The sequence below is a fragment of the Falco naumanni genome, chromosome 8, assembly GCF_017639655.2.
Source record: "Falco naumanni isolate bFalNau1 chromosome 8, bFalNau1.pat, whole genome shotgun sequence".
Taxonomy (NCBI): Eukaryota; Metazoa; Chordata; class Aves; order Falconiformes; family Falconidae; genus Falco; species Falco naumanni.
The window spans coordinates 51,399,054-51,414,863 of record NC_054061.1 but is presented as its reverse complement, the minus strand read 5'-3'; the positions used below and the strand labels follow the sequence as shown (position 1 = coordinate 51,414,863).

The 15,810-nt window shown below is 52.6% G+C and overlaps 3 protein-coding genes across 3 annotated transcripts in view; 2 read left to right on the top strand and 1 right to left on the bottom strand.

Annotated features, from left to right (window-relative positions):
* PLEKHM3 (pleckstrin homology domain containing M3) overlaps nt 1-9,993 on the top strand; it is a 122,738-nt gene extending 112,745 nt beyond the window's left edge. Inside the window, exon 11 of the transcript XR_005829325.1 lies at nt 8,147-9,993. The gene's annotated coding sequence lies outside the window, so the exon portion shown is untranslated. The remainder of the gene's footprint in view (nt 1-8,146) is intronic.
* On the top strand, nt 1,548-5,757 carry FZD5 (frizzled class receptor 5). The gene has a single exon (XM_040603613.1). It carries the CDS (start codon nt 1,655-1,657, stop codon nt 3,383-3,385), a length of 1,731 nt encoding a protein of 576 aa, XP_040459547.1. The 5' UTR covers nt 1,548-1,654; the 3' UTR covers nt 3,386-5,757.
* Nucleotides 9,405-15,810, bottom strand: part of CCNYL1 (cyclin Y like 1) — a 34,368-nt gene continuing 27,962 nt past the window's right edge. Inside the window, exons 9-10 of the mRNA XM_040603614.1 lie at nt 14,031-14,193; nt 9,405-11,155 (exon numbers count right to left, since the gene is read on the bottom strand). Of these exons, the coding sequence (XP_040459548.1) occupies nt 11,039-11,155; nt 14,031-14,193 (280 nt within the window). The 3' untranslated portion in view covers nt 9,405-11,038. The remainder of the gene's footprint in view (nt 11,156-14,030; nt 14,194-15,810) is intronic.

Genomic DNA, 15,810 nt, shown 5'->3' with positions numbered 1-15,810 from the left:
TGTTGAATCAAACCAAGATATTGCCCAAGGGAATGCTTATAAAAATGAAAAATGCCAGCAAAAAAGGAGAATTTCTAGTCTTGTGGAGCTTCATCAGCATTTTCTAATTGTACAGCAATGATGATAATAAAAAGGCTGCCCTCTGCTCTCAGCTATAATTTGGATAATCAACTGAAAGCCATGATGAAACTGTCTGTGATTGCTTTCTGCTGGGCTGCTAGTTCACAGAAGCTCATTGTTGGGCAGAATTAAAAGTTATGACTCCTGCTACAGGGATACACCACTGTGTTCCAAAGGAACATGTGACTTTGTAATTCTCTTCTGTATGGCTTTATTACAGGCAAACCTTGCATAAAGCAAAGAGGTATAGAGAGTTAAGCTTTTGTTTCTTTGCCTGTTTTCTAGAAAGTTGTTCGGTGTCAGAGCTGGCAGTACCAGATAGCGTGCGCGCCTGGCCGGGGGCACTTGCAGGCACATAGGATTTGGGGTGGTCTCTGGCCTTAGGGTGCATGTGGCCGTGGGGCACGCTGCTCGCAGCACAGGAGCCGCAGGGCAGCAGGCGAGGGCAAGGCGGGAGCCAAGCCGTGCTACGGGTCGCGCTTTGGGTCGTTGCCCCAAGGGCCGCGGGTGCGGCGAGGGGCAGTTCAGGTGTGTGAGGTGCTGGGCACAGGCGCTCGCCAGCGCCAGGCCGCAGAGCGACCGTGCCGGGCCGCGGCTGCGCCTTGGTTAGTCGGGCCGGTGCTGGAGGCGAGTGCCGCGGCCCTGGCCGCCCTTCCACCCGCGCCCCGGGCGGCGCAGGGCTGGGGAGCCGCCTGCCTCCCGGGCAGGAGCGAGAGCGCCGCCGCAGCGGGCCTGGCCCCAGCTCCTCGCCGCGCCCCGGGCGCCACCCGGGCTGGGCGCTCAGGTCCGCGCTGCCGAGCCCGGGCGGCCGAGCGCAGCCGCGACCGGACCCGCCCGCCCCGGGGCGCTGGGACGGGACCGCGGCCCCGGGCAAGCGCCGGCCTCGCTCGTTCGCGCCGCGCCCGGCGGGAGAGAGGGGGCGGCGGGCGGGCCGGCCGGGGCCCCTCCCGCGGAGGCTCAGTTGGCCGGGAGCGCCGCCCTGCCCGGCGGCCGCGGAGCTGGCAGCGGCGGGAGGTGCTGCCGCCACCCCTGTGCCGGGGCCTGGCTGCCGGAGCAGGGCGGCCGCGGGGCGGGACCCCTGCCCGCCCCAAGGTCGCCCCCTTTGCCCCGCACGCCGTTGCGTCCCGCGGGGGGCCTGGGGAGGAGGGGTGCGAAGCGGCGGCCGCCCTGTACCGCTCTGCTCTTCCCGCCGCCGCCGGGGGCAGGCACGGCGTGGGCCGCGGTTCGGCGCCGCCGTCCCTTCTCGCCGGGCCGGAGCCGCCCCCGGCAGGCGGGGCGCCGCCTGGCTCGGCTGAGGGGCGGCCGCGGGGAGCCCCGGCGGGGGCGGGGCTGAGGGCGGGGCGCAGGCGGGGGGCGGGCCGGGGGCGGGGCGCGGGCGCGGCGCGGCGGGAGAGCGCCCGCCCGCCCCAGAGCGCAGGTGGCGGTGGCGGCGGCGGCGGCGGCGGTCCCGGTCCCGGCGGGGCCCCGCTCCCGGCGCGGCGGCGGTGGCGGCGGGCGCCCGGGGCATGCGGCAGCGGTAGGACGCGCGGCGGCGATGGGCTGCCGGGGGCTGCCGGTGCCGCTGCTGCTGGGGCTGCCGCTGCTGCTGGGGCTGCCGGCGGCGGGGCGCGCCGCTTCCAAGGCGCTGGTGTGCCAGGAGATCACGGTGCCGATGTGCAAGGGCATCGGCTACAACCTCACCTACATGCCCAACCAGTTCAACCACGACACGCAGGATGAGGCCGGGCTGGAGGTGCACCAGTTCTGGCCGCTGGTGGAGATCCAGTGCTCCCCGGACCTGCGCTTCTTCCTCTGCAGCATGTACACCCCCATCTGCCTGCCCGACTACACCAAGCCGCTGCCCCCCTGCCGCTCTGTCTGCGAGCGGGCCAAGGCGGGCTGCTCGCCCATCATGCAGCAGTATGGCTTCGCCTGGCCCGAGAGGATGAGCTGCGACAGCCTGCCGGTGCTGGGGGACACCGAGGTGCTCTGCATGGGTTACAACCGCACGGAAGCCACCACCCTGCCGCCTTTCTTTGGGAAGCCCACACGCCCTGCCAGGGACGCAGCCAAAAACCTGACGCCACTCGATGGGCAGCGCCCCTCCGGGCTGGACTGCGGCCGGACTTGCAAGTGCAAAGCGCCCCTTATCCCCATCTCCAAGGAGTCCCATCCGCTGTACAACCGCGTCCGGACTGGGCAGGTACCCAACTGCGCCATCCCCTGCTACCAGCCCTACTTCACCCAGGATGAGAAGACCTTCGCCACCTTCTGGATCGGCCTCTGGTCCATCCTCTGCTTCATCTCCACCTCCACCACCGTCGCCACCTTCCTCATTGACATGGAGCGCTTCAAGTACCCTGAGCGCCCCATCATCTTTCTCTCTGCTTGCTACCTCTTCGTCTCTGTGGGCTACATTGTGCGGCTGGTGGCAGGGCACGCCAACGTGGCTTGCAACCCAGAGCACCACCACATCCACTATGAGACCACGGGCCCGGCTCTCTGCACGGTGGTTTTCCTTCTCCTCTACTTCTTTGGCATGGCCAGCTCCATCTGGTGGGTCATCCTGTCCCTCACCTGGTTCCTGGCAGCCGGCATGAAGTGGGGCAACGAGGCCATTGCTAGCTACGCGCAGTACTTCCACCTGGCCGCTTGGCTTATCCCCAGTGCCAAATCTATTGCTGTACTGGCGCTCAGCTCCGTGGACGGTGACCCCGTGGCCGGGGTCTGCTATGTGGGCAACCAGAGCCTGGAGAACCTGCGGGGCTTTGTGCTGGCGCCACTGGTGGTTTACCTCTTCACCGGCAGCCTCTTCCTGCTGGCCGGCTTCATCTCGCTCTTTCGCATCCGCAGTGTGATCAAGCAGGGCGGCACCAAGACCGACAAGCTGGAGAAGCTGATGATCCGCATCGGAATCTTCACCGTGCTCTACACCGTGCCTGCCACAATCGTCATCGCCTGCTACATCTACGAGCAGCACAACCGGGAGGCGTGGGAGCAGGCACAGAACTGCTCCTGCCCGGGGGACCCCCACCGCCCCAAGCCTGACTACGCTGTCTTCATGCTCAAGTACTTCATGTGCCTTGTGGTGGGCATCACCTCTGGCGTCTGGATCTGGTCTGGCAAGACACTTGAGTCCTGGAGGCGCTTCACAGCCCGCTGCTGCCGGGCCAGGAAGCCTGCGGGTGCCTCCATGTACGGCGAGACCAGCCCGGCACTGGCGGGCAGGACGGTGCTGCCCAGCATGGCCTCCTACCACAAGCAGGTCCCGCTGTCCCATGTGTGACCGGAGGGAGCCTCGGTGACCCCAGCCACAGGGAGGAGAGGGTTGCAAAGACCCTGGGCCACAGAAGAGGGGGTGGCAGCTGGGCCACCCCCAGCATCCTCAGCCCCACTGTGGTGGTGCTGCCCGGGACTGAGCATGTGTGCCCATTGGGGCATGGAGCGGCCACAGCCCCAGGCAGGGCAGGGAGAGGTGCTGCCAACAATGTGGGAGCAGAGAGACAGGGACGCCTGGAGCCTGGCAATACTGTGTGTGCTCCATTTGGGGTCCCACACCCTGTTTGGGGTCCTAGGGTGCTGCTGCCTGCAGGCCAGTCGGGTGGCAGGTAGCCTATGAGCTCTGATTTGTGTCCTACGATGAGTCTCTGGGCAGGTTCTGCTGGTGCCAGGGTGAAGGGGAGAGCTGTAGCAGGTAGGGTGGGTGGTGGCCCCCAATCCCGGCTAGTACTCCGGCACTGCCACCGAGCCACTTGCTGGAGCCCACGGGGTGCGAGGGAGCTGGGGAGAGCTGGCAGCTGGGGCCGCCTCCCTGCAGTGCTGCACCTGAGCCCCTGGGCACAGCTACGTGTTGCGGGGGACAGGGCTGGGGACCCCCAGATGTGACGCTGCTGCTGGCCCCACTCGGATGGCAGCCCGCTGCGTGGGCCAGGGGCTTCGTGGGCAGCAGCAGTGTGGGAGGAAGGGGCTGCAGAGGGGAACGGCCACCCAGCCCTCGAGGCAGGCAGGGGGAGGGTCCCAGCTGTCCTCAGCACAGGCGGGGACTAGGTAACCCCAGAGGTCCCCTCTCCCCTGGGCAGCACGTGCTGCTCTCCCCGGGCAGGGGGCTCGGGGCTGAGCAGAGGCCGGTGCTGGTGGGGCTCAGTTCTGCGGTGCTGACGCCTGGGTCTGGCCCGCTGCTGTGCATGGGCAGCTGCTCCACTGCCCACCCCGGAGAGCCTGGGGGCTGCGCGGGTGACAGGGCTGCCGTCCCAGTGTGGGGTTCACAAGGAGCCCTGGGCACCCCTGGCAGTGGCAGCGCTGGGAACGAGTTGACGCTGCTCTGCACCTCTTGCCTCTGCAGCCTGGCGAGCTGCTTACGTCTGCCTTGCGCCGTGCAGGTTACCTGGGGTGAGATGGGCAGCCCCGGCACTGCCTGCCAGCCTGCTGGCTGCGGCACAGCGTGGCACAACCAGCGCTAAAAGGGTGGTTGCACAACTGCAGCAGGTAGTGTGGGCATGGGGGGGGGGCGGTGGTTCTGTGCCAGGCAGCAGTCTGTCTCTCCTGGGGAGTGGCTGGATATTCCAGCTATCCAGCTTCAACACTTCTTGCTGCTTTTTTCAAAGCTGTGCCTCTGTCGGAGACAGTGTGGGATTTGCAGGATTTGAGAGTAAGCAGTTAATTTAGGAAAACTTAGCAGAACGCTCGTACTGCCTTTCCTCCAGCTTCCCAAGCCTTCTCCCTTCCCCGTGTCAGACAGCAGCAGCGTGCCGACAGAACCGGTGCCTGGCATTAAGCGGTGGTGACAGCTGGGTTTCAATAAGTAGAATGATGCTGAGAAGGTGGGTGGCTGTGGTCAACTTCATGGAACGCAGCAAGGGCAAGGGGCTCCGGCTGTGGCACAGGGTGGCGAGAGGTGGCTTGTGAAAGCACCCGAGCTTGGTTTTGGTTTTTTGGGTTTGTTTTGGTTTTTTTTTTTCCCCCTTTCCCCTGCCCTAAGTGGTGATCCACCCAGCCATTACTCGAGTCATTTTTTTTGCCTGCCTTCAAGTGTGGCACCGTGACCCAGCTGCTCAAGCGCTGGAGAACAGCTGCTGGCTTTGCTCCCACTGGACTGCAAGGATCCCAGGTTGTTCTCAACACCCTTGGACCACTTCAGTCAAGAAGGTTTCCACCTTGTTTTAAAACCGAATCCAGGGAAGCGGGGCAATGCTCGAGAGGCACATGTACTGATAAAGCTACTCCCAAGGTACCACATGAGTGTCTGGGGGGTTCCGGGCAGAGCAGCAGTGCAGGGGATGAGGGCTCGGCAGGGGCTGCCCAGCCGCACAGACCAGCACTCTTGCGACAGAGCGCTCGCTCCCTCCCTCCGGCGTGTTTGCTGTACTTCATTGTGGACAGAATTGCACCGTGTTGTGTTACAAACTGTGAATAGTTGTATTATAGGCCGGGTTGTACATACAGAAGCCGTAGTGACCTTTGATATGGGTTTGGGACAGGTGTGTTCTCGGCAGCGGGGCAGGTCAGGTGCAGAGATGTTGCGGGCAGTCTTGAGTTATGATCCGGGGTGTTAAATAACTCCAGCCTGCCCGATCTATGCCTTGCTGGACTCCTCTCTTTCTATAGTGCCTTTTGTAGATACAGCTAAACACACATCACGCAATACAATGAACAAAACCATGTCAAAGGTGGTGTTTTGTTGTTTTTGTTTTTTCCAAAGTGCAACTGACTGTGTAAAGCTTTTTTTTTTTTGTAAAAAAAAAAAATATCCAAGATTAGCTACAAATCATTGCCTATTGAAAAATGCAAGAGCGTTTTCAGCTTTGATCTAACGGTAGGTTAATACAATCAACGTGTTTGAGCCTGGCTTCTCAGCAACAGGTGGCAGGAGGGGGAAGGCGCCGTTGCTGGGTGCCCTGTATGCTGTAGCCAATTTACATGTTGGGTTTTGCCTCTTCCGTTACTGATGCTGTTCAACATTGTTTAAATAACTGTACTATATTTTGTGAAAAGCTGAAGAAATTTTATTCAAAGAGAAGTATCAAGATTAGTTATTTATGAGGACAAAAAACACCCCCCCGTGTGTTGTTTTCTTTGCTTCTGCTTCTGTTAGAGTATTAATTACCGTAAAAACTTAATCGCGGGAGGACGGGGAGGCATGTGCAGGGGGGCAGTGCAGAGCTCTAGATCCCTAGGGATCGTGGGGGACCAGCGAGTTCTGCATGGCGCAGGAATAGCATTTCTGTGTGCACGAGCCCACGTGGCGCTGCCCTCGGCATGGGGATGCCACGCTGTGGCCCAGCCCAGCACAGTGCTGCGTGCCATGGCCCATGTGCGGCCTCTGTGCTGAGCCGGGTTTAATCCTCAGGGGCTGCCGTGCCGCACGCCGCTGCCCGTGTGCCCGTGACCTCTCTGACAGCGTGTCTCCTTGTCAGGCCAAGGTCGTGCCTTGCTCGTAGAAGGGGGTTAACTATCAACTTTTATTGGTGTTCTGCAGCTTGCGCAGTACCAGTCCCTTGCCCTGTGCTGGAACTGGGCCCTGAAGAAGTGCCCTTTGATACTTTTGAGGCTGAGCAGGTGACAGCTCTTAGCCAAGCAGGACACTGCACGCAGATTTGAGTGTCCCTGATGCCATCTGCTGTGAGCTCGCTCATGCTGGGAGGAGCACGTAGTTGAGGAAGGACAGCAGGGGGTTAAGGCTGGCTCCATGGTGACTAATGGCGCAGGACTCTGCTATCTAGTTAGGTGTGTAAGCACACACTGGGACCCACTAGATAGGATCTCCTACCTGGAAGCAGTATTCCAGCACCCAGAGATAAACCTGACAGCTGCACTGACTGACTCACCCGATTCCTCAGTGCTGGGTGATCCCCCCCATGCTGTCACGGGCCACCCCCATGTGCAGGGCAGCGGTTATGGGCTATGGAGGGGACATGTGCCATCTCAGCATGAGGCTCTTGCTGATGGAGCTGAGGACACTTGCCGCCTGCCTCTGGAAGCAACTGCCTCTGGAAGCAACTCCAGCACCTCGCTGGCAGCCTTGTTGCCATCCTCGCCCCTCAGCAAGCTGCTGTGTCCTCCGCTCCGCAGTAAGTAGGAGCTGAGCAGAACTGTTGCCTACCTGGAGCTGCTGTTTTGGAGTGAGGGAACTATTCATGCTGCTCCATGTCCCGTTTGGGCCATCCCTGAGGTAGCCACTGGCTGCCTGGGGGTTGAACAGTGCAGCTGCAGCTGTTTCAGGCTGAGTGGCATGGGGACAGTGTCTGACAGCATGGGGACCATATGGCTTCTCAAACAGGTTTTAATATCACAGAGCAGAAGCCGAAGTGGTTGTGTCACCCTAAAAAAAAATGCCTTGTCCACAGAGGCAGCCTGAGACTTTTCTAATCCTATGCCAAACAAGCCCGTGTTCAGCCAGGTAAATACTCTCTCCCTGGCTAGTCAGCGAGGGGCTGGGGGTGGGGGGGGTGTTAGTAAGCGCGCTGCAGTCACGTTGGCAGCACCCTGTGTGTAATTCACTGTATACTGCCAAGCAGCTTACTTCATGCAAGTGTAGTTTTCCCAGGTAACATTATGGAAAGTCGGCCCTACCTAATGCTGCTGCGCTGTGGGAAATGCCCGTGCGGAGTGGGGGCAGCAGCCTGCCCGGGGCTGAGCTCTGAACACACCAGCTCACCCTGCCCCGCGCATGCCGGCCAACCCCCTCTGCAACCTCTTGCCTCAACTGCTTTTCCGTCCCCTTCGCTTGCTCAGGTTATGTTTGACGCCCTATGCTCTTATCCAGAAGCACCAGCCTTGACATTTATTCCATCCCTGGAGTGCCTGTCCTCTTAACTGCCAAACCCACGCTGAAGTAGTTCTCATAAAATTTCCTTAGAAACAAAATACACAGTCCCTGTACACAGAGGGAAGGGGCTGCTGGAGGCCAAGGGCATCACGTAGCTCACAGACAGGTCCCCGGTGGCTTCCTGCCCCTGCTGACCGCTGACACACGGTGCTCGCGTTGTTCTTGGTGGTGCTCGCCTTATTCTTGCTGGGCCGTAACATTAGCTATTGTCTCTGCAAACAGTATTTACTGCCAGATGGGGCATGCTGCCCTGGAGCTGAATGCAGGCAGAGGTCGCCTCAACATCGATTAACTAGGATTCAGCTGCTGGGTTAAGAGACACAAGGTACGCTGAGCCTGTAGCTGGCTGCTCTTCCCTGGGAGCAGAGGTAGGCAACAATCTCGGTAATTACAATACTCAAACTATGATTGTAATTTTTCTTTTGCCTTTTTGAGAGAAGTGCTGCTAATGTATAAATACTACTGAGAGTTACAGGGAATCTCCCCCTCCCCCAGTTCATCTTCCAGCAGAATCACCTAAATATAATTTCTTCCAAAACGCTATCGCTGCTCATCCCTTCAGAAGGGAGCTGTATCACTTTTATTGTTTACTTAAGAAATCCACCAGCTGTGTTTTCCAGAATCCAACTCTTTTAGGGGAGCCAGAACATTGAATTAAATGGAATTGCTCTTTTTTCTCTCCTTTAAGAAGTTGAGCCCTGTTTAGCATCTGCTGAACAGATCAAAATCCTATTGACAATGTGCTCTGGGCTATGCTACAGTAAAACTAAAGCCAGTTAAGGCTGGGGACAAAATTAAGTTCAGAGCAGCAGACTCCTGCAGGATGCACTGCAGAAGCAGCCGTCAGCTTGAGCTGTCACTCTCCTGCCATCCAGGCCAGCAGCAAAAGCCTCTATCTCATTTGGCAAAAGAGGTAAATGACTGCCCCGTGCCAGCCCACAGCAAAATGCATCAGACCCATCACACGAAGCTGAGGGCACCTGGCAGTGCAAAGGGAAGAAAAGCTCTTTAGCAATTAGGTCAGGAGTCAATCCTGGAGTTGGTCGCTTGTAGCTTCCGATTTAGTGCTCCTCAAGGGAGGGCTTAAAAACCATAAAATCGCCTCCAGTGAGACTGGTCCTACTTAAAGGACATTTCGGTGCAAAGAAACTGTCAGTGATAGTCCTTTGAGCAGCCCCAGTCAAATTCTAAATCCAAATGCTGTGGGAATAGCCAGGCAGCTCCGCAGGTCCCTGCCGCACCTTCAGCTGAAGCTGTGCCCCTGCCCCAGCCACCGACCGAGCGGCTCTCTGTCGCAGCTGCCCCCTGACTCTGCTACTGGCTCCCCAGACATTCACAAGTCACCGATAAAATGAAGGCAAGGGGCCTTAATGCACACCACTGGGCGTTTTTCACACTTGAGAGAAGCTGCCCAGCACCAGAGACTCATGATGGGGAATTAAATCAGACAGCTGTACAGAACACACAATTCACCTTTAACTTTAATTAAAATAGAGTTTATTAGCTTTTCTTTTAATACAAACATGAGAAAGGAAAACCACCTGAAGATGTAGCATTGTTTTCAAAATTGAATTGTGATCAATACCTGAAGTGCCAAGTTCCATGGATTTGGGAGCCAGGGGCTGACACGTTTGCATACCGCAAAAGGCTGTATGCATCGTTTTAACAGCTGAGCGCAGCCGAACTGATGGCTACGCTCGGAGCGCCCCACTCGCAAAGGCATATGGACTGGCTGTTCAGTGTAAGTGTCTGGGCCTTGGCTGGAAAAGGAAGTGCACAAAACCCGCGCCATTCGGGGGGAGGTCTGCTCCTAGGACAAACCGCCTAGAATCTATTTGGATCCAAGAAGGGAAGATACCACAAAGACTTGTAACAGGAATAGTCTAATAATACTTATCCTGTTTAGAGTTCAGTTTCAGAGCCTGAAAGTAAGCTCCATTCCAAAGTCTCAGAAAGAACAAAACCCAAGCTTGTAGAGCAGTTGCACAAGGTAAAATTCACTTTGCAAAGAAAAAAAAAAAACCTAAAAACTGGGTTTTGTAGAAAGCTTTTTGATAATTCTCAATTGAACACAATATTTGTCAATCTACCTTGTCAGGTAGCCCAGGATTCTCAAAACTCATTACTGTCTCATTATGAATGTAAATCCCTCCCAGGAAACAAAAACCCCAAGGAAGCCAGATGGATGCACAATATCAGCTTTGGGAACTCCACTGTATATAGCACAAGAGATCTGCAGTAGAACTCAGAGAAGCAGTGCTGCACACATGCCATTCACCACTGGATCGCTACACTGTTGGGGATGGTGATGATGTTTCCAGACCAACTTTCTCATTCAATGCCTCAGAAAAATATACAGATTGCATCTCTTCCAGAGCAATATAAGTATTAGAAAATGAGAGAAGCACCATAACTCACAAGAAATGCAGCATGGACCCTATACATTTTAACAATACATAAAACCGTGTCTCTGCCCCCAGTCAAAACATTCAAAGTCTTTTGACAATCTCTACTGAGTGGAGTTGTGGGCGCAGAGTTGGAATTCCTTCCTGCTGGGCAGCTTCTTGGTTATGAACAGATCACCAATAATAGCAGCTTTTAGTAGCCAAACCAGGGAAAAGCCGTCAACACGTGTCTATGCTACTGTTTTCAGCTCCAGAGTGGCTTTATACTTTTAAGAGTCCCATGTTCTGTTTTGTTTTTGTTAACACTGCATTGACCCGAAATACATATGCAGCGAGACTCTGGATGACAGGGGAGAGGAGGGAAGAACATTGTAACTATAGTCACGTGGTTAGTGTTTAAATTCTAAAATTGAAAACTACTTATTATTAAAAACCTCAAGAGTTCACAGCTATAGGCCTACATAGTAAGCAAACATCTGTGGGGGAGAGAAGGAGAGAAGTTTGTTTTTGCACCTCTGGATACATTAGAAGGAGGAGAGAGTTGATGTGACAAAGGTCTTGTCTTTTGCACCAAGTATGCTCCTCGAGCTCTGGGCTCTCTCCTCCTCGTGCTGGAAGACACCATCACCTCTGGCTTGTGCACGTGGAGTGGTGGTATTCCTCCAGTTCATATGGATGCTGGTTCGTGGTGCTGCACCCTTCTCTCTCCTCAGGAGAGGATGGCATTAGAACGGCGGATGCCAACTAAGTTATCAGCACTGAAAGATCGTCTCATAGCAGCTTTTGACAAGTCTTTGTATTTGTCTTCGCACAGCCGGGAGATAGCCTGGATACCATGTTGAGATATAAAATGAAAAGTACGCGTTAGAAAAGCCTGAACGTTCCAAGGAAGCATTTACAAGCGTAATGCCAACAGCGCAGCTGCTCTGCAGCAGTGACGCCACTAGCTTTTTTACCTAGAAAGACAGTAAATAAGAACTACTTTGGAGGGAAAATATTAAAGGGGTCTGTCCCCATGCTAACAGCAACGCTACCCATCAGGAAGGAGGACATGAAGAAGGTGAGTGGTTTCCATATCCAAGTATCTTTGTTCTTTTACCAGCCCCACTATCTAATGGAGAACTTGGACCCATTTCAGATGTATGAGTTTGTGGAAGTTATGTTCAAAATTGCACCTAGCAGTTAGGTCTGGTGCACACAGCAGCACAAAAAATTTATTTTAACAGTAGAAAAATGCACGCAGCCATTTCTATGAGAGAAAAGGTTCACACTGAAAAGGTGTCCCTTGGACACCTTGCCCTCAGCCACAAAGCGCAAGCAGGCCTAGGAAACGAAGTTCTACTAGGATGTCTGTTTGACCTTTACCTTCTCTACACCTTTTTGCCCCCAACATGTCCTTCCTGGGATCACTCACATGATCAGGTTCCTAAAGAGGTCCAAGAAGGAAGGGCAGCCCACTGCTGGATGGCACGGCAATGCCCACGGCACTTTAATACAGCTATTAAATATCAGCACATGTGGGCAACTTGGTATTTAACTGCTTTTTCATGCATTTATTGGCCTGCCTCTGCTCTGCTGATCTAGCTAGTCAAGCAGCCTTTATTCTGGTGCAGCTATTCCAGTAATAAGCCTAATTATTTAAATCCTAGTAACACATGATTGTCTAGAAAACAGTGTGTCCTCCCCTGCAACACCTATTGCTGACTGGAGCCTTCAGGCATTATCAACGCAAATAAATAAGGATACCTGTAATAAAAGGCTGAACTGAATTTCAGTCCTGAACATTTACTTCCATTAATAATTTACCACCTATCAACAGATCTTTCAGAGTCCTGCGATCAGCTACAAGCCTACACCTTCCCTTTAAGGCAGCACCCATTCAGCACAGCCCAGTGTTCTGGAAGTTCAAAAGGGGAAAAGCACTCTGAGCATGAATAAACTTCTAAGTGTATTTTAAAATAACTATTTACATTTATTTCTGCCGACCTTCTGGAAGCATGCATTTGGCTCAAAAGTGGCATTCTTTGAGACACTGGCTGCATGAGCTCCTGGTGCAAGACCAGACAGACTCTCCATCCTGTTTTAACGCTAGCACATCAATCATAAAGCAACCTGTGTTGACATATTTAGCCCCAGTCACCCATATGGTGTAAATCAGTTTTCAGTCCCTGGAATACTAATTTGCTGCTTCATACAGGCTCCTGTCAACTGCTCCATGTGCTTCTAACCAAAACGTAGAATTAAATATTTTAGCGAATGGTTTAAATATTTATCATGTTTTAGAATTAAATCCAAAATGTCCTATATACATGCATTAGTAAGTGCATTATGGCAAATCACATACTATACTGAAAATTACTCTGGTTTTAAATACCAAGCCCCCAAATACTAGCAAAGAACAAACAAAACAGGCTCACAACCTGTAAATCATCTACTTATGCCAGGGCACTGAGCAGTTCAGTAAACAATTTCCTGTGGAATATGAACTGCCCTACAACCACATTTACAATTAGTGACAGTATTAGGCTAAAGTGCAAGTAACAAGGGTGAGACAAAGCAGAAAAGTTGCATTGCTTAACTTTAAATAATGGAATTCATACGCGTATCATACCTGTCATTCCAAAGGACCAGGAAGGATCCCACTTATTCCCAAAGTTCAGCCACTTCTGGGATGAAATAAAAAACCCCACCCTGGCACTTGGCAGAATTATTGGGGATGGGCAACAGAACACTATAAGCCAAGGATACCGTAGCACACACCTCTCAAAGGCGCTACGGTATCGGTGTACACAGGGCCTGCAGTAATGCCTTTGTTGAAAGGTCATCAAAACAACATGCAGAGTCATCAATTAAACCTGGACAGATGAAAGGTTGCATTGAGCCAACAAGAAGTTTTGCCTGGGAACCCAGGTAATTTAGGTATTTTTCAAAATGTCTTATGCATCTCCAGCAACCAGGAAGACCGACTCTACAAAAGTTCCGAGTTATTTTAAAATGAGCCTTCATACCAGAGGCGGCTGCAGGGACTCACAGGGGGGCTGCTTTCCTATTGAGCAGAACGGGCCAGTAATCTGTATTTACACTCATCTGGGCATTCTAAAGGACTCCTAAGAAGCGGCTATACCAAAAGTTTATCTTAAAGCAGCGTTTCTCTGGGAAGGTGAGGTTCTAAAAGTTGTGAAAAGAAACATTACTATTGCTGCAGCTGTCCCCAGACAAATGGTTTGTTACACCGTGACAGCAGTAAGAGTGCTTCCCCCAAATCTGAAAGCAGCTGTGCGGTGGGATGCAGTGGGAAACCTTCAGCTGGTAGTATTTAGAAAGGTCCAAGTGTGACTGTCTCTAGGTGCCTGGAATACAGACTGTGGCCAGGGAAGGACAGACAATCCATTACATATGACACTAATCCTTTCAATCTTAAGCAGCCTAGCTGAGCTACAGTTCCCAAAATAACTTCCATTTTATTTTGTGATCTGTTAGACTTCCGTAATCTCTGTCCCTTCCTTTCCTTGGCATACTAGCTTAGCCTAGGCATGGTTTTAGAAGTGCTAACTGTAGTTATAAAGGGGTTAAATTACCCCATAATACACTAATCTAAAAGCTTTTTAGTTTTCCTAACCACCACTTAACATGATTAGCAACAGATGCTCTTACTACAGGTACAGGCAGAGTCCCCTGCTCAGCCAGTCTCAGACCATTACCTCCAGTTTCTGTGCTCTCTCTTTACTGAGAGGCTCCAGCAGAAAGCTCAGGTTATTGTCATCTGCTAGGGAGCGAAGATCGAAGTAGTATTTGGCGTAAACACTGGCAGGAACATTGATATTAAACTGCAGTAGCTCCAAGAAGTGTCTTTCCATCTCGTTCCTAGGAGGCATAAGGGACAGAAGACAAAGGAAAAAAAAGATTGTTTTAGCTGGCTGAAAGCACTGAAGAGACCTTAAGCCTGTTTTTAAAAGCAGCAACTTGGAAATAGTCATCCAGAGCTCTGTATTACTGGGTTTGAGAGACAGGTCCTTCGCCAGTGCTCAAAACAAGGTGCAGCTTTTGAGTCCTGGCACCTCCAGCTCGGAGGGGACGGTAGCACGCCCTGCCGCGCACTCGCCGGGCCGACCGGGGAGGTTCATTCTTCAGAGTTCCATTAGTGCAGCTGTACAATTCATGCGCCATTCTCACTCTGTACGGCCCCACACTATAGTGATCAGATGAAAGGAATGATGTATGCTGTTTATTAGCTCTGAAGAACTTGCAGACATTTTCACCGGGCTGATAACAGGAAGGGGGTTTATTGAAGTAGAGGCGGACTAACAAAAGGAGTAGGCAGATCACCACGGCAACAAATGGATCTATGAAGAGCTGCTGCTATTATCTCACAGAAAAAAGCCTCTTGAAGCAACATGGATTCATCTCCAATAAATAAATAAATAAGCAGCATTAGGTGGGAGATGGAATTCTCTCCTCAATAGCATTAGGCAGGATAACAAAGTACTATGTCAAAGGGCACTGTCCAGTTTTTACTCGCTCATCTAATTTCACCGGGCAAAACATTTGGAGGAGAGTAAGGAGAGCACTGTGACATGAAAAAGGCTGCTTCAGCTACTGTACCATGGTCAGCTAAATCAGAGATGTTCTACAGAGGACAAACGATGCTTTACAAATTAACCTAAAAGAAACTGGTGGTACCCAAACCAAGCAATTCAGTTCAACACTAACTCAACAACTGTTCCTACCGGTAGCTGACTTGTCTCAACAGAAATGAGCAGCTGTATGGGCCAAGTGTGAATACACCAGAAAGTAAGCTGCACAAATTCAGTACCAAGGCTGTTCTTGCTTTTGGGGGGCTTTTGAAATGGATGTTTTACCTATCAGGGGGTGGTGGTGGTGGGATATAAATCAAGGAATCATCCAGGTTGTATCCTGTGTTGGATGGCAGGTCTCAGTATGAATAGCAGCTTTGTGCTTCTTTCTAGCATAGTGGACTTGAGTGTCATTGAACCTAGTGCCAAAATTAATTTCCTGTTCATATGGTCATAAGCCTATAGAAATGTAAATCAGATAATGTTTTGATGATCAGCTGATCAGAGCTTGATTTACCCTGTGAATAAATGCTCTTCACTGCCCCTTTTGTACTCACTAGGCTAATACATTTTAATTCTGTAAAAATACAATTCTTCATTGGATTAACAAGTCTATTAACAGTGGTTTAAAACCTGGGAAAGGATAATGCCTGTGTGTTTTCTGTGCCTTATTTACAAATATAGGTAGCCAAAAGAACGAACAGCATGTGTCCCCTTACAAGCAATCATAGCAAGATTAGCAGCTGCACAGTTAATTTTTCAGTGATTATGGATTCACTCTCATCAAAACAAGCAAGTTTTGACAAAGGATGACTCCCAAATACCAATTTAATTTCCTTTGATTTTTTCCCCATTAGAAATAAGTAAAACAAAACAAAAACCCCCTTTCAGTAAAAAAACCCGCCTT